At 46.0% G+C, this 13,012-nt stretch overlaps 1 protein-coding gene across 1 annotated transcript; it reads right to left on the bottom strand.

Annotated features, from left to right (window-relative positions):
* Positions 1-375: 375 nt before the first annotated feature.
* LOC131418787 (eppin-like) lies at positions 376-13,012 on the bottom strand. The gene is made up of 5 exons (XM_058563419.1): positions 12,922-13,012; positions 11,298-11,429; positions 7,780-7,947; positions 3,542-3,673; positions 376-455 (listed from the first exon to the last, which is right to left on the bottom strand). Exons 1-5 carry the CDS (start codon positions 13,010-13,012, stop codon positions 376-378), a joined length of 603 nt encoding a protein of 200 aa, XP_058419402.1.

The following is a 13,012-nucleotide window of genomic DNA, read 5'->3' as shown; positions in this document are numbered from 1 at the left end:
TTTATGCATCCCAACTATAACAAAAATAAAAATATAATCACTTTTTGATCGGTCATGTTAAAAAAAAAAGACTAAATTATCTTTCCATAGAAATTGCGTTTTGCAGAATTGAAGTCAAATGTAAAATTTAATTAATAATTAATTTATATGGGTTTTGTGCAATTTGTGGTATTTGTTAGCTTTCTAAATTTGCAATTGGTTGCAATTCTTTTCTCATTTGAAATAATATTCACTTTTTAATTTAATTTGTATTCATTTTTTAAAGGAACCCTCTAACTTTATAAGCTTTAGACCATGCAAAACCTAGATCTGCTCTGGTTCCATTCTTAAGCATCTTATGACAATTTTACCAGGGCAACAACGTCACCAGAGTTCTCAATTTGCAGGATTTTCATACCCCTTTCTCCATCTTTTGGTGTCATTGGAAGAGCCAATGACTTCTTGTTCTCCAAAAACTGCAGAGAGGGAGCAGATGTGAATTATTCAGCCTCAGAGATATCAGACCTCACAGAACACTTTATTAGGGGAAACTGGAGGCTTCCAAAGGATAAATTGGGGCCCTGAAAGTTAAAGAGGTAAAGTAACACATTGAGAAGGGGTCAAAGGGCGAAGGGCATTATGTTGAAAAGAAGCTGAGCTGGAGGAAAGGGAGTCAGAAAATCCTGGGATTCAGCTTTTGAAACAGCCAACGTCTTGGCAGTTGAGATTTGGCCAGTGGAAGTCAATATGGAGCCTTGGTCAGGCACACACGGAGAGAGCCCTGGATTATAAGCCAAATCCTGGAGGTTGTTCCAGTTCTCTTTATCCCAGCCAGGGAGCTGAGTCTGTGAGATAGCAGGATAGAAAAGGGTAAGATGCTTGGGCGCTGCTCACCTTAGGAACAAAATCTTGCAGTTAATGGGAAAAAGGAGATGGGATAGTTTTTACATCTCTTCACAGGAAGAGAAAACAGAAGTGGAGTGACTTTTGGGGCTCATAGAGTGATCATGTATTCTGATTTTTCCAGTGGAGTCCCAGTTTATGCCTCTTGTCCCAAAGTAATAATTAATGGCATCCCCTTTGGTCAATAAAGCACGTGGTTGTCCTGGCTATCATCACCTTCAAAAGGAAAAGGAAGAGAATTGGTGATGAGGTTTGGTGAGAAGGAAAGGCCTGGGGGGATTGGTGGAGCATGGTGCCCAGCACTGGACTGGTTCACTAGGCCTTCTTCTTCTTCTTTTTTTTTTCTTCTGAGGAAGATTAGTTAGCCCTGAGCTAACATCCGATGCCAATCCTCCTCTTTTTTTGTTAAGGAAGATTGGCCCTGAGCTAACACCCGTGCCCATCTTCCTCTGCTTTATATGGGATGCCGCCACAGCATGGCTTGACAAGCGGGGCCTCGGTGCACGCCTGGGATCTGGGCCTGCGAACCCCGGGCCGCCAAAGCAGAGCGTGTGCACTTAACCGCTTGTGCCACCGGGCCAGCCCGACTGGGCCTTCTTCTGACTTGATCTTGGACACTCCACCACCTCTGCTTCCTCTCTCTGTAACCCCTGTTCATCTCATATTTGCCAACTTTGACTCCTACTTCCTACCTGCTCTTTCCCAAAACATCCTTTACTTACCCTCTGCGAGGTGCATTCTTACCACCTGATTGGCCTGGTTCTGTCAGCCCCAGGCCTGGAATGGGCCAGCCAACACCCAAGCCCTCCTGTATGGCCCAGGTGAGCTTGGGAGACTGGGATCCCTGAGACTTACATTTTCTTTGGCAGATGACCTGGCAGATAGCTTCAGATTGGAAGTTGTTATTATTCCCTAGGCAACCACCATAGATGAATTTGTAGCACTTCTCAGTTTTCTTATCATACCACCAGCGTGGAAGGTAGGCCATGCAGGGGCCAGTTTTCTGTGGCATACTGCATATGTCTGTGGGGAGATTGTGGAGGAGAGCTGTTCGGGTGCCTGCCTCCCTAGAGAACATTCCAGGCATGTGCAAATGCAGGCATGAATGCTCTAAAGATATCATGCCCTAACACATCTCCATGCCTTTGCACATGCCTGGAATGTCCATCCCTGTCTTGCTCACTGGGTACATTCCTGCTCATTCTTCAAAACCCTTCCCAGACATCAGACTCCTCTTTTCCTGATGTCTTTCCTGGCTCCATTCTTCACTCCTTGCTTTTTTTTTAATTGCCTCTCAATTTTGCACACACATTTATTACTTCTGTGTAATTATTTGTTCATATTTTCTGACTCCTCCCCGAGAATGTGAGGTTTGTGCCTTTGGTCATCTTGGTATACCAGTTCCTAGCAGATGATTCAGCACTGAGCACAAGCTTCAGGAATGCTCACAATAAAAAATCAAACATATATTGAACTTCAAGGAGCATTTATTGAGCAACTGTTTTTTGCACAGTCTATGAGGTACAAAGAGAGTTTTTTAGAAGCTCATACTCTGAAGCACAATAATGATAGCATTTATGAAATTGTCAGGCACTGTTCTTAGCACCTGACATATATTGACACATAATCTTCTGAGGTAGGTCCCCTTATTGTCCTCATTTTGCAGAGGAAACTGAGGCTCAGAGAGGCTAAGTAACTTCCTTAAGGTCACATGGATGATAAGGGATTTGAATGGAGATAGTCTGTTACATTTAAGACCAAGACCAGATCCCTTAATCTAGCTGGCAAGGCCCTGCATTACCAGAACCTTCTCTACCTAGTCCAGCTTTGTCTTTCTCATCTCTTACCGTGCTCATTCTCACTCTCTGTTCTCTGGCCTTTCTAGGCCTGAGCATGCTCTCTTCTCACACAGGGCCCTTGCACAGGCTATTACCTGTGCCTGGAAAGCTCTTCCTCTCAATTTTTGCCTACCTACTACCCATCTTTCAGATCTTAAATCATGGATTCCTTTCCCAGGAATACTTTTCCTGTCCTCCCTGGATACACTGAGCAAGTGGAGCCCATCACAGGTGTCAGGCACATGAGTAAATACTTGTTGAATGAATAAATGGGTGAATAGTCCTTGATGGTCTTTTTTAGAACAATGATATGGGCAAATAAGAGGAAAGAGTATAGGAGGTCAAAGGTGGCTAGAGAAGGCCTCCTGGATTTATATAGACAGAGAGGCCTGGAAAAAACCAGGAAATACACATTGTATACCTGTCTTTTATAGCTAACATATCACCTGCCACCATGTTGGCATTTGATGAGACTTCAGTGGCTACTCGGCATCTCAGAGAATCACAGAAGAGTAGCCAAGAGACCATGTGGTCCAACACCCTCATCTTTCTTACAGATGGTGAAACTAAGGCCCATAGAAAATAAAAGTTATGTTACCCATTTCACATACCCAAGTAAGGGCAGAAATGAAATAAAACCCATGTCTCCCAATACCCACCCCAGTCCAGCACTGATAGAATCTGTGTCAAGTAGAAGATGCACCCAACTCTTGGTCAGAGACCAGCCGTCAGTGAACCAGGGGAGAGGGCCGGCAATGCCAGTGCAGAAGGGCAGAAAGCGGGGGGAGGGCATTTGATAGGTCAGGGGATTTTTGAGTTACCTTGGCTGACGTCTACACATTTCTTTCCACAGTTGAATCTGCAACACTTCATCTTCTCTGGGCAATCTCTGCTCTTCGCACATTGGTTCATTTCATCAATTTCACATTTTACTCTGATTCTGGGACATATCCCTGAGGGAGGAGAAGAAGAGACCTTGAAGAGAATACAGCCCTCCCATCCTAAGCCCAGGGCACCACCACAGAGTTAGGGAAGCTTGTTTTCACATCACTGTTCCCAGAAGGTAGTGACCTTCAGGGTGCTCAGGATTTTCACACAGCTGCCCCCATCCCCAACCCCATAACAACTCTCCATCTAATCCCTAAACCCAGCCCTACCCCAACCTGCACCCCCCCATAAGGTTTCAGGAAGAAGGACACTCTGCCCCAGGACTATTCTGGACACTTGGCCTTCCTGTATTTGGATGTTCCCTTCTGGGGGGGGGGGTGGCTGTAGCTCTCAGTGACTGAGATCTCCATTTCTGGAGTCAGATGGCTTGGCTTTTGAATTCTGTGCAACCCTTGTATGGGAGGCACCATCTCTGAACCTTGATTCTCTCTTTGCCTATAGGGTTGTTTTGAGGATTAGTGTGACAAAGCTTGTAAAGCCATTGTCAAGCCACCTGGGGCATAATAACAATAACTCATATTGATGAAGTGCTGACTGCACACTTGTCCTTTTCTTTTTAATCCTCATTACATCTCTATAGGTAAGTCTTATCAATATTCACATTTTATAGACAGAGGAATCTGAAGGACAGGGAGGTTATGTGAACTTGCCCACGGTCACACAGCTACTAAGGAGTAGAGCCAAGATTTGAACGTGCAATGTGTGGCTCCACTGTTGTCTGAGTGCTCAGTATATTTTAGCTGCTAATTATGGAGGTCTTCACATCTCAGCATTCCGAAGGACTTCCAGACACCATTCTTTACCCCAAAGGCAAGGATCCCTTGTGGGGGTGGGTGGGGAAGACTTTTGGGGGCTGCAACAGGAAGACTTGGAAGCCAACAAAGGTAGTGCTAGGGGGAGTGGCCTTTCTTGTGGGAAAGGCCCTTAAGCTTCCCAGTTCCCTTAGTCCGTTTCATGAGCTCCAGGTCCAGGCACTTCCAGGAAGACTTCCTCTCAGAATGATGGGGGGGGGAGTCAGCTACCACAGACTCAGGTGCCTGCATTCACCAAGGGCATCTTCCCGGGAGGAAAGGGGCTGAAAGAGTGACTCTAAATATCTCCCCTCTCTCCCACTCAGGATCCCAGGCTGAGGGGGAGGAAAACATTCCTCATCTGTAGAATTCCTTGTTCCTTCCTCCCAGCCATGCTCCATTTCTCCCCTGGGAGGACTGAGTCCCCAGTACTTACTTTGAAAGAATCCCTCAACCAGTCCAGGTTCCTGGACACCCCCCAGGAGGATGAATGGCACCAGGATTGGCAGAAGTCCCAAGAGCCCCATTTTAAGAAGGACTGGCCTGGCTGGTGGCACCAAAACTAGGAACCGCTCCTCAGCAGCTCCTGCTTCTGAACTTTGGCTGCCCTGGCAGAGCCTAACACTCCAGGAGCCACACATACTGGAGACAAGCCAGCCACACTCCCTGCGCTGGGGAACACCAAGTTCCTGAGACCATCAGTGGGACTAGCTGGCACTCACAACACCAACCCTGCGGGAAGGGGCTCTTGATAGGCGGCTCCTGATCCTCAGCTCGCTGAGGCTCTCTGGCTCTCTGGTCAACCAGGGAGAGGGTCAAAGCTTGTCTGGGGCTTCTAGACTCCCTTAACAGAAGGGGGTGTTCAATTCCAGGGTCTTCCATTTTCCTGGGGGAGTTTGGAGGACAGGAGTACCCAGTGCTCTTCTGTCTTTCCAATCTTACTCCTCCTGACATGTCTATTTTTCTGTCTGCTTATTTTTCTCACACTGTTTATTTTTCTTCTCTCTGTACCTCTTTATTTTACTGTGTGCCTGTCTTTTTCTGTGAGTCTCCTTCTGTCTGGGTCTCTTTCTTCCCTACCCTTCATTTCCTTCTGTCCTTCTCCTCTTTGGGCCACCCATTGTCAAAGAGTAAAGCTATAGCCATGAGTAGCACGTGCAGGAGGAGACAGGTTGATTCCAGGTGGTACCAAATCTTCAGAGAGCATCTGTCTAGGTCATGGTGCTTTGAAAGCAGGAGAGAACTTGAGAGCTAATGGAGAGCTTCTCTCATCAGGCACAATTTGGAATAGGTGATGTAGGAGGGAAACTATACATGTCAGTTATGACCTCAGAACCAGCTGCAGCAGTGGGGCCTGAAGATTGTTCCACTGAACTTTCCATTTTAAGCCTTGACGCATCAGTAGGCCATACCCTCAGCTTACCTCTGATTTCACCTGCAGCTGCAGGAGACAGTTCCAGTGCACATTTTTTTTTCTATCCATTTTTAAAAATTGAGGTGGAATTCACATCATATAAAATTCACCATTTTTAAGTGAATAGTTCAGTGGATCTTCAGTACCACCACAACACTGTGTAACCACCACCTTTATTAGTTCCAAAACATTTTCATCACTCTAAAAGAAAACCCCATACCCATTAGCAGTCATTCTCTATTTCTCCCAGCCTACTCTAGCCCCTGGCCGCCACTAATCTACTTTCTATCTCTAGGGATTTACCTATTCTAGATATTTCTCCATAAATGGAATCATACAGTATATGATCTTTCATGTCTGCTTTCTTTCACTTAGCATAATGTTTTAGAGGTCCATCCACAGTGTGTCATGTATTAGTCCTTCATTCCTTTTTATGGCTGATTAGTATTCAGTGCGCGTTGATATCTTCCCACTTCAAGCATCAGTCTCTACTTCCCTGCTGGGGGTTTTCTCTGGCTTCCTGGGAGCTTGCTTAGCTTGCATGTGGAACAGTCTGGAAGAGCTAGGGATTTAATACTCCCCAGCATCCAGTAGGGGGTGGGAGTCAGTGGATAAACACCTCAGCTTCCCCATCCCTGGAGACGGATGAAGAAAATTTGAAGCCATGTTTCACAAGGTCCCCAGTGGGATTAAGCTGCAGTTTCCCACAGTGGTAACCAGCTCATAATTAACTTCCCTTACCACTTACCCCACTCCCCACCTTGTGCTTCTTGGGAGATCTCCCAAATAAACCACTTTCACTCATGCCCTTGTCCTAGGACCGGTTTCGGGGGGTTCCAAACCAAGGCAATGCCCATGGGCTCTTGTCTTAAACGGTCTTACAATTTTTTGAAGAAACAGAGGATAACTATGTCCCTGGAACTCTCAACTCTCAAAGCTCTGATTGTCTTCACTCCCTTTAATGGTATCACCAGAAGCCTCAACGTCCCTTTAATCTCTGCAGAGTGTAATGTGCCAACAGATGTGAACTACTCAGCCTCAGAGGTACAGGACTAAATAGATACTTTATTGGGAAAAATTGGGAGCTACACAGGTAAAAACAGGGGAAGTTGTACATAAAAGAAGGAGGCATAGAGATGGGATCAAAACAGAAGGATATTATGTCTGAAAAGAGGCTGAGATGGAGGAAGGGGGAGGTGGATCCCAGAGTTCAGTCTTGGGAAGAGGTAAGGCCTTGGACCGCTGAGAGTGGAACAGGGGAAGCCAACTTGGAACGTTGCTCGGGCACACGGACAGAGCCTTGGCTCATGATCCAAATCCTGGTAGTTGTTCCGGTGTATCCTTATGCATTCAGGGAATGAAGCCTGTTGAGAATGTAGGACAGGACCAGCTGAGCATCACAGGCTCAGGTTATCTTTGGAACTAGTCTTGAAGTTATGTTTGTACATCTTTTCACAGGAGATTAAAAGGAAGTGGGTTTGCTTTGGGAAGCTATAAATCTCTTTAAAGGAAAAAATTGGGATGTGGATGGGAGTGGATTGCTGGCGAAGAGTTGTGATGAGAAAATTAATGGCCTGGAAGGGCTAGTTGCTCAACAAGTCCAGCGCTAGGCTGGATGTCCTGTGACCTCTCTGAAGTTGGTCTCTGAGATTTTACCACGTCTGCATCCTCCCTCCACCCCTCATGCATGTCACCTTTGAGTCATGACCACATTCCTTCCCAATCTCAATTCCCAGAAAGCCATTGTCCAACCCTCTGCAAGGCACATTCTTACCTCCTGATGGGAGCTGGTTCTATCAGCACCTAGTCTGCCAAGGATGTAGCCATCCTGGAATGGACCAGCCAACACCCAGACCTCCCAGTGTGGTGCTGACAAAAATGGGATACTGGGGCCCCTGGGACTCACGTTTTTTGGGGCAGATATTCTGGCACATGGCCTTGGTTTGGAAGTTGTTATTGTTTCCTTGGCAGCCACCATATATGAAGCTGGAGCAGGTGTTATTTTTCTTATCATACCACCAACGACGGAAAAAACCCATGCAGGGGCCAGGTTCTTTTGCCATATTGCATATGTCTGCAGGGAGACCCCAGAATCGAGAAGATAGAGTGCCCACCCTGAAAAGAAGCAACTGTTACTGCCCCCTTCCGCCTCCCCTGCCCCCGCATCGGCAACCACCATAGATGAAACCGAACAGGCTCCTTGCACCTTATCACGCCTCAGGAGCCCAGCTCCATTGATGTATTGTGCACATTTTCAGAGAGACCCCAGGGTGGAGCTGTTTGGATGTCTGCACCCCCGGAGAATATTAGTCTCCCCCTTCCTTTCTGGTCACCGGTCTCATTGTCTCCCCTGAGAGTGAGGAGACTGGTTTCAAGGCTCTGCTCCTAATTCAGTGTGTGCACATCAACCCATGCTACCTGTCCTGTCCTTAACTTCCTCTTCTTAAAATGGGAGTGCAAAATCCCACCCTGCTTGTGGCACGGGACTGTCCTGATGTGCAAGTAAGAGCACACTCATGGCCCTCTAATTGTGAGCTCCTTGATTGTATCTGAATGTGCAGCTTCTAGCACAGTGCCTGGCAGAGAATAGCTGCTCAATAAATATATCCTGAATGGATAGAAGATATGGAAGTGCCTTGAAAATTATAAACTATAAGCCACTTACTCTGCCAAGAAAAGAGAATATGGGATCATAAGTACAGGGTAAGTTCATGAGGGGAAGGCAGGGGCTAGTTTTTCCAGTAATCTAGCTTCTTTTCTCTCTGCAGTTAGCTTCAGTCCTGTTATGCGTTGCAATGCGTCTCCCCCCATCTCATTTATATGTTGAAGTCCTAACCCTCAGTACCTTGGAATGTGACCCTATTTGGAAATAGAGTTGTGGCAGATGTAATTAGTTAAGATGAGTCATACTGGAGTAGCGTGCATCCCTAATCTAATATGACTGGTATCCTTATAAAAAAGGTAAACACACACACATACACACACACACACAGAATACCATGTGAAGATGAAGGCAGAGATCTATAAGTCAAGAAATGCCAAAGATTGCCAACAAATCACCAGAAGTTAGGCAAGAAGCATGGAACAGGTTCTCCCTCCCAACCTGAGAAAGAAGCAACCCTGCCAACACCTTGATCTTGGACTGCCAGCCTGCGGAACTCTGGGACAATACATTTCTGCTGTTGAAGGCATCCAGTTTGTGGTACTTTGTCACAGCAGCCTTAGCAAACTAATATCAGTCTGAACTAAACTATGAGTTCCATGAGGGTAAATCCCCACAGCTAAACATTTAAGTCCTGTTGACTTTTACCTCCTCCTCGCTCACCTCTCTGCCACTCTCTTTAATTTGAGCCTCAGTGTCTCATGCCTGGGCTGTTGAGATAGCCTCGAATTGACCTTCCTGCCTCTGTCCCTGGCCCCTCCAATCAATCCTTCATGCTGCCCACCACAGAGAAGGACCTGATGGATCGGAAATGAAGCTAATCATATCATTCCACAGCTAAAACATTGACTTCATGACGGTCTTCCCATGACCCACAGGTCCTTCATGATCTGGCTCCGGCTTGTGGCTCTGGCCTCCTCTCCTACCACAGTACACTTCTGAGCTACATGCTCCCGTCATCTTCAACACACTGTGCTATCCCAGACCTCCACACCTTTCACTCCATGTTCCCTCTGCCCACCCCACTGTTGTTCATTAGTGACACTCTTATTCTCTGTTCAAAACCTTTTTCAGACATCAACTCCTCTGTGGTGTCTCTGACTCCACTCTACATCCCACACCATCACAGGTGCCTAAATCGATCCTGCATTTTTCTACCATGCTTCTGAATCTTGTGTGCATGTTTATTACTTGTTTACATCTTTAGTCTCATCCGTGAGCTTCTGATGAGCAGGAATTGTGTCTGATTTCATCTTGGAATCCCATTCCTAGCAAGTGGTCTGGCACAGTATAGGATTTTACAGAAGGTTGAGGGTAAAACAAAATGCATCCTGACCTGAATTGAGTTAGTCATTCATTGAGCGCCTGCTGTATGCTAGATGCTTTAAGAGACAAAGAAAAGGCATGGCCTCTGCTATTTGGGAGCTCCCAGTCAAGAATGAAAAATACGTTAAGTTAACGTGTATCACGTGGCTATTATATGCCAGACATGTCTCTAAGCACATCGTGTCCATCAGCTTATTTGATCCTCCAAATAACCTTCAACGTTGGTCTGAGGAAACTGAGGCACAGTGAAGGATAGTGCTAATTGCCCAAGATAAATAGGCTGATGAAACCGGAAGCTAAGATTTGAACTTGGGAAGTCTGGATTCAGTCATACCTCACCTGCAGGCAAATGAACAACTTACCACCCTCCTGCCTGCCCACTCTGCTCCATTGTCAAGTTCTGTTTATTTTACTTCTTAAATGAGTTTCAAACACATTCCACTCTTCTGCATCCCCAGCCATCTATCTAGCCCAAGCTACCATTTTCTGTCATCTCGAAGTCCTGTAAGACACTCTGTTCCTCCTCCATAGGCATGTTAAAAATCTGATCCTGTCGCCATCCACTCCAATGGATTTCCATTGCTCTTAGGATCAAGCTGAGACTCTAGCTCGCCAGACTCTACCTACTAGGATCTTCTTCCCTTGTACCATGCTCATGCTCACTCTTGCTCTCTGGCCTTCCTAGGTGCCACCATTGAGCCTTGTACATGCTATTCCCTGTGCCTGGAAAGCCCTTCCAACCACTTTTTGCCTAAATTTACTACCCATCCTTCTGAACTCAACTTCAGGTTTGCTTTCTCAGGGAAGCCTTCCTCCGCTTCCCTGACCACACTGGTCAAATCCTATGATGAGTCTCAGAGACATATGATAAAGGTTTGTTAAATGAATGAATGAAGAATCTTTGATAGTCTTTTTGGAGCCCGGGGGGATGGGCACGGCATTAAGATTGCAGCAGCAAAGGAAAAACCCTCTGGTCTGGAGTGGTCAAGGGAGGTTTCCTAGTGCTAAGTTGGATCTGTATAGGCAGAGAGGTGGTCACTCTGGAGCAAAAATCTGGGAAACATGAATCGCTTAGTTACCATTTGCAGCAACAATGTTGGTATATGGTAAGCCAACAAGGGCCATCTGGGGACTCAGAAAACCATAAGAGTAAAAGAATAAAAGAAATAAAGAAAAGCAGCCAAGAGACTATCCAGTTCAATCCCACCCCTGCACCCATCTTTTATTTGGGGAAAACAAGGCCCAGAGAAGGTGAAGATATTACCTAATGCCATATATCATCTTAGGGGCAGTGATAAATCTAAATTCTAGGTCTCCCAAGCCCAGCAATCTTTCTCAGAGACTAGCCCTTAGCAAACTAAGGACAATCCAGCCCAGGTGGGCTGAAGGTGAGGGCATAGGTAGAAGGCTGGTTATTCTGAGGCTCTAAATATTACCTTGTTGGAGGTCTAAACATTTTTTCCCACAGCTGAAGACGCAACACTTCTTGTTGTCCAGGCATTGACTGTCCTTCGTACATTCATCCCTTTCTTTGAATTCACATTTCTCTCGGATCCTGGGGCATCTCCCTAGGGAAGGGATAGGCTTACAACCGTGAGTGTTGGAGGGCACAGTGCCCACTCTTCTCCAGACCCAAGGCAATTCTGGGGAGCTAGGGAAGTTTGCTTTCACTTTGCTCATCGCCAGGAGTCTTTTTCCTCTGGGTGCTCTCATGTATTTCCCAGCACTGCCTACACTACCCTCCCTCCTGACCACTTTCACTCTCTACCTTCTTACCTCATCCCTCATCCCACCCTCTAGCCCCATCCCCACTAAGGCAGGATTTCTCAACCTTGGCACTAGTGACATTTGGGCCAGATAATCATTTGATGGGAGGGGGAGGGCTGTCCTGTGCACTGTAGGACATTTAGCTGCATCCCTGGCCTCTACCCACTAGATGCCAGTAGCACTCACAACCAAAACTGTCTCCAGATATTGCAAATGTCCCCTGGAAGGCAAAATCATCCGTTGAAAGCCACTAGTCTAAACTAATCAGGTCATTTTGACCTGATTGAGGAGTCAGTGTTTGGGAGTTCCTCTGGGGGGCGCTATTATGCGGTGATTAATATCACTTCCCCTGGCATCAGACAGCCGGGTTTTTAAATTCTAACTCTTAATTTACCACTTACCCTCTCTGAACCTTGATTTCCTCGTTTGTAAAACTGTTTTAGCCTTATAGAGTTGTAAAGAAGAAATGAGACAAAGTGTGGAAAGCTATAATCATGTAACTAGTGCACAGTGATAGTAACTAACATTTATAAGTATTTACCATAAGCCAAGCACTCTTCTAAGCATTTTAAATTATTTCATTTAATCCTCATAAAACAGCTCTATGAGGTAAGTTCTACTAATATCGCCATTTTGCAGTTGAGCAAACTGAGGCATGTGGAGTTTAAAGTACCTTGCCCAAGGTTACATGGCTACTACGTGGTGGAACTAGAATTTGGACTCACCAAGTCTGACTCTTTTTAAGTCCCTCTCTTTGAATCTCTACTTTCTGAATGTTCAGCAAATGGCAGCAGTTATCATTATTACTATAGAGTCATGGAGTATTAGGGTCTTAAGTTCAAAGGAACTTCTGGATACTGTCCTTTATCCCAAAGTTAAGGAACCCCTGGAGATGCAGGGACACTTTATAGAACTACATTTGAAAGAATCTGGAGTTGATACGGATGATGTCTCAAGAAAGGGGGCTGTTTTTGCTGTAGGGTGAAGGGAAGGTCCCTTAGGCTTCCCAGATTCCTATAGACTCTCCCATAAATGCTAGATCCTGTGACTCCCCCCTCTTCCAGACAGACCCTCCACTTCAACAGGGCTGAAAGTACGGTCTGGATTCTTGCATTCATGGAAGGAATCTTCCACAGAGAGAGAAATAGGAAGAAATATTCCAAATATTTCCCTCTTCTCCCAACCTGGGACCAGGGCTAAGATGGTGGTAAGCAACTCAAGTCTGAGGAACAGTTCCTTCCTCTCAGCAATCTTCCCTCTCTCCAGGGCAAGGGTTGAGGCCCCAATACTTACTGGGAAAGAGCCAGTCACTCAGACCAGGTCCTTGGACATTCACTAGAAGGATGGATATCACCAGGATTCTCAAAAGTCCAGAAGACTCCAT

This window comes from Diceros bicornis, chromosome 19 (assembly GCF_020826845.1).
Source record: "Diceros bicornis minor isolate mBicDic1 chromosome 19, mDicBic1.mat.cur, whole genome shotgun sequence".
Classification (NCBI taxonomy): Eukaryota; Metazoa; Chordata; class Mammalia; order Perissodactyla; family Rhinocerotidae; genus Diceros; species Diceros bicornis.
This window is presented reverse-complemented; position numbering and strand designations above follow the sequence as displayed.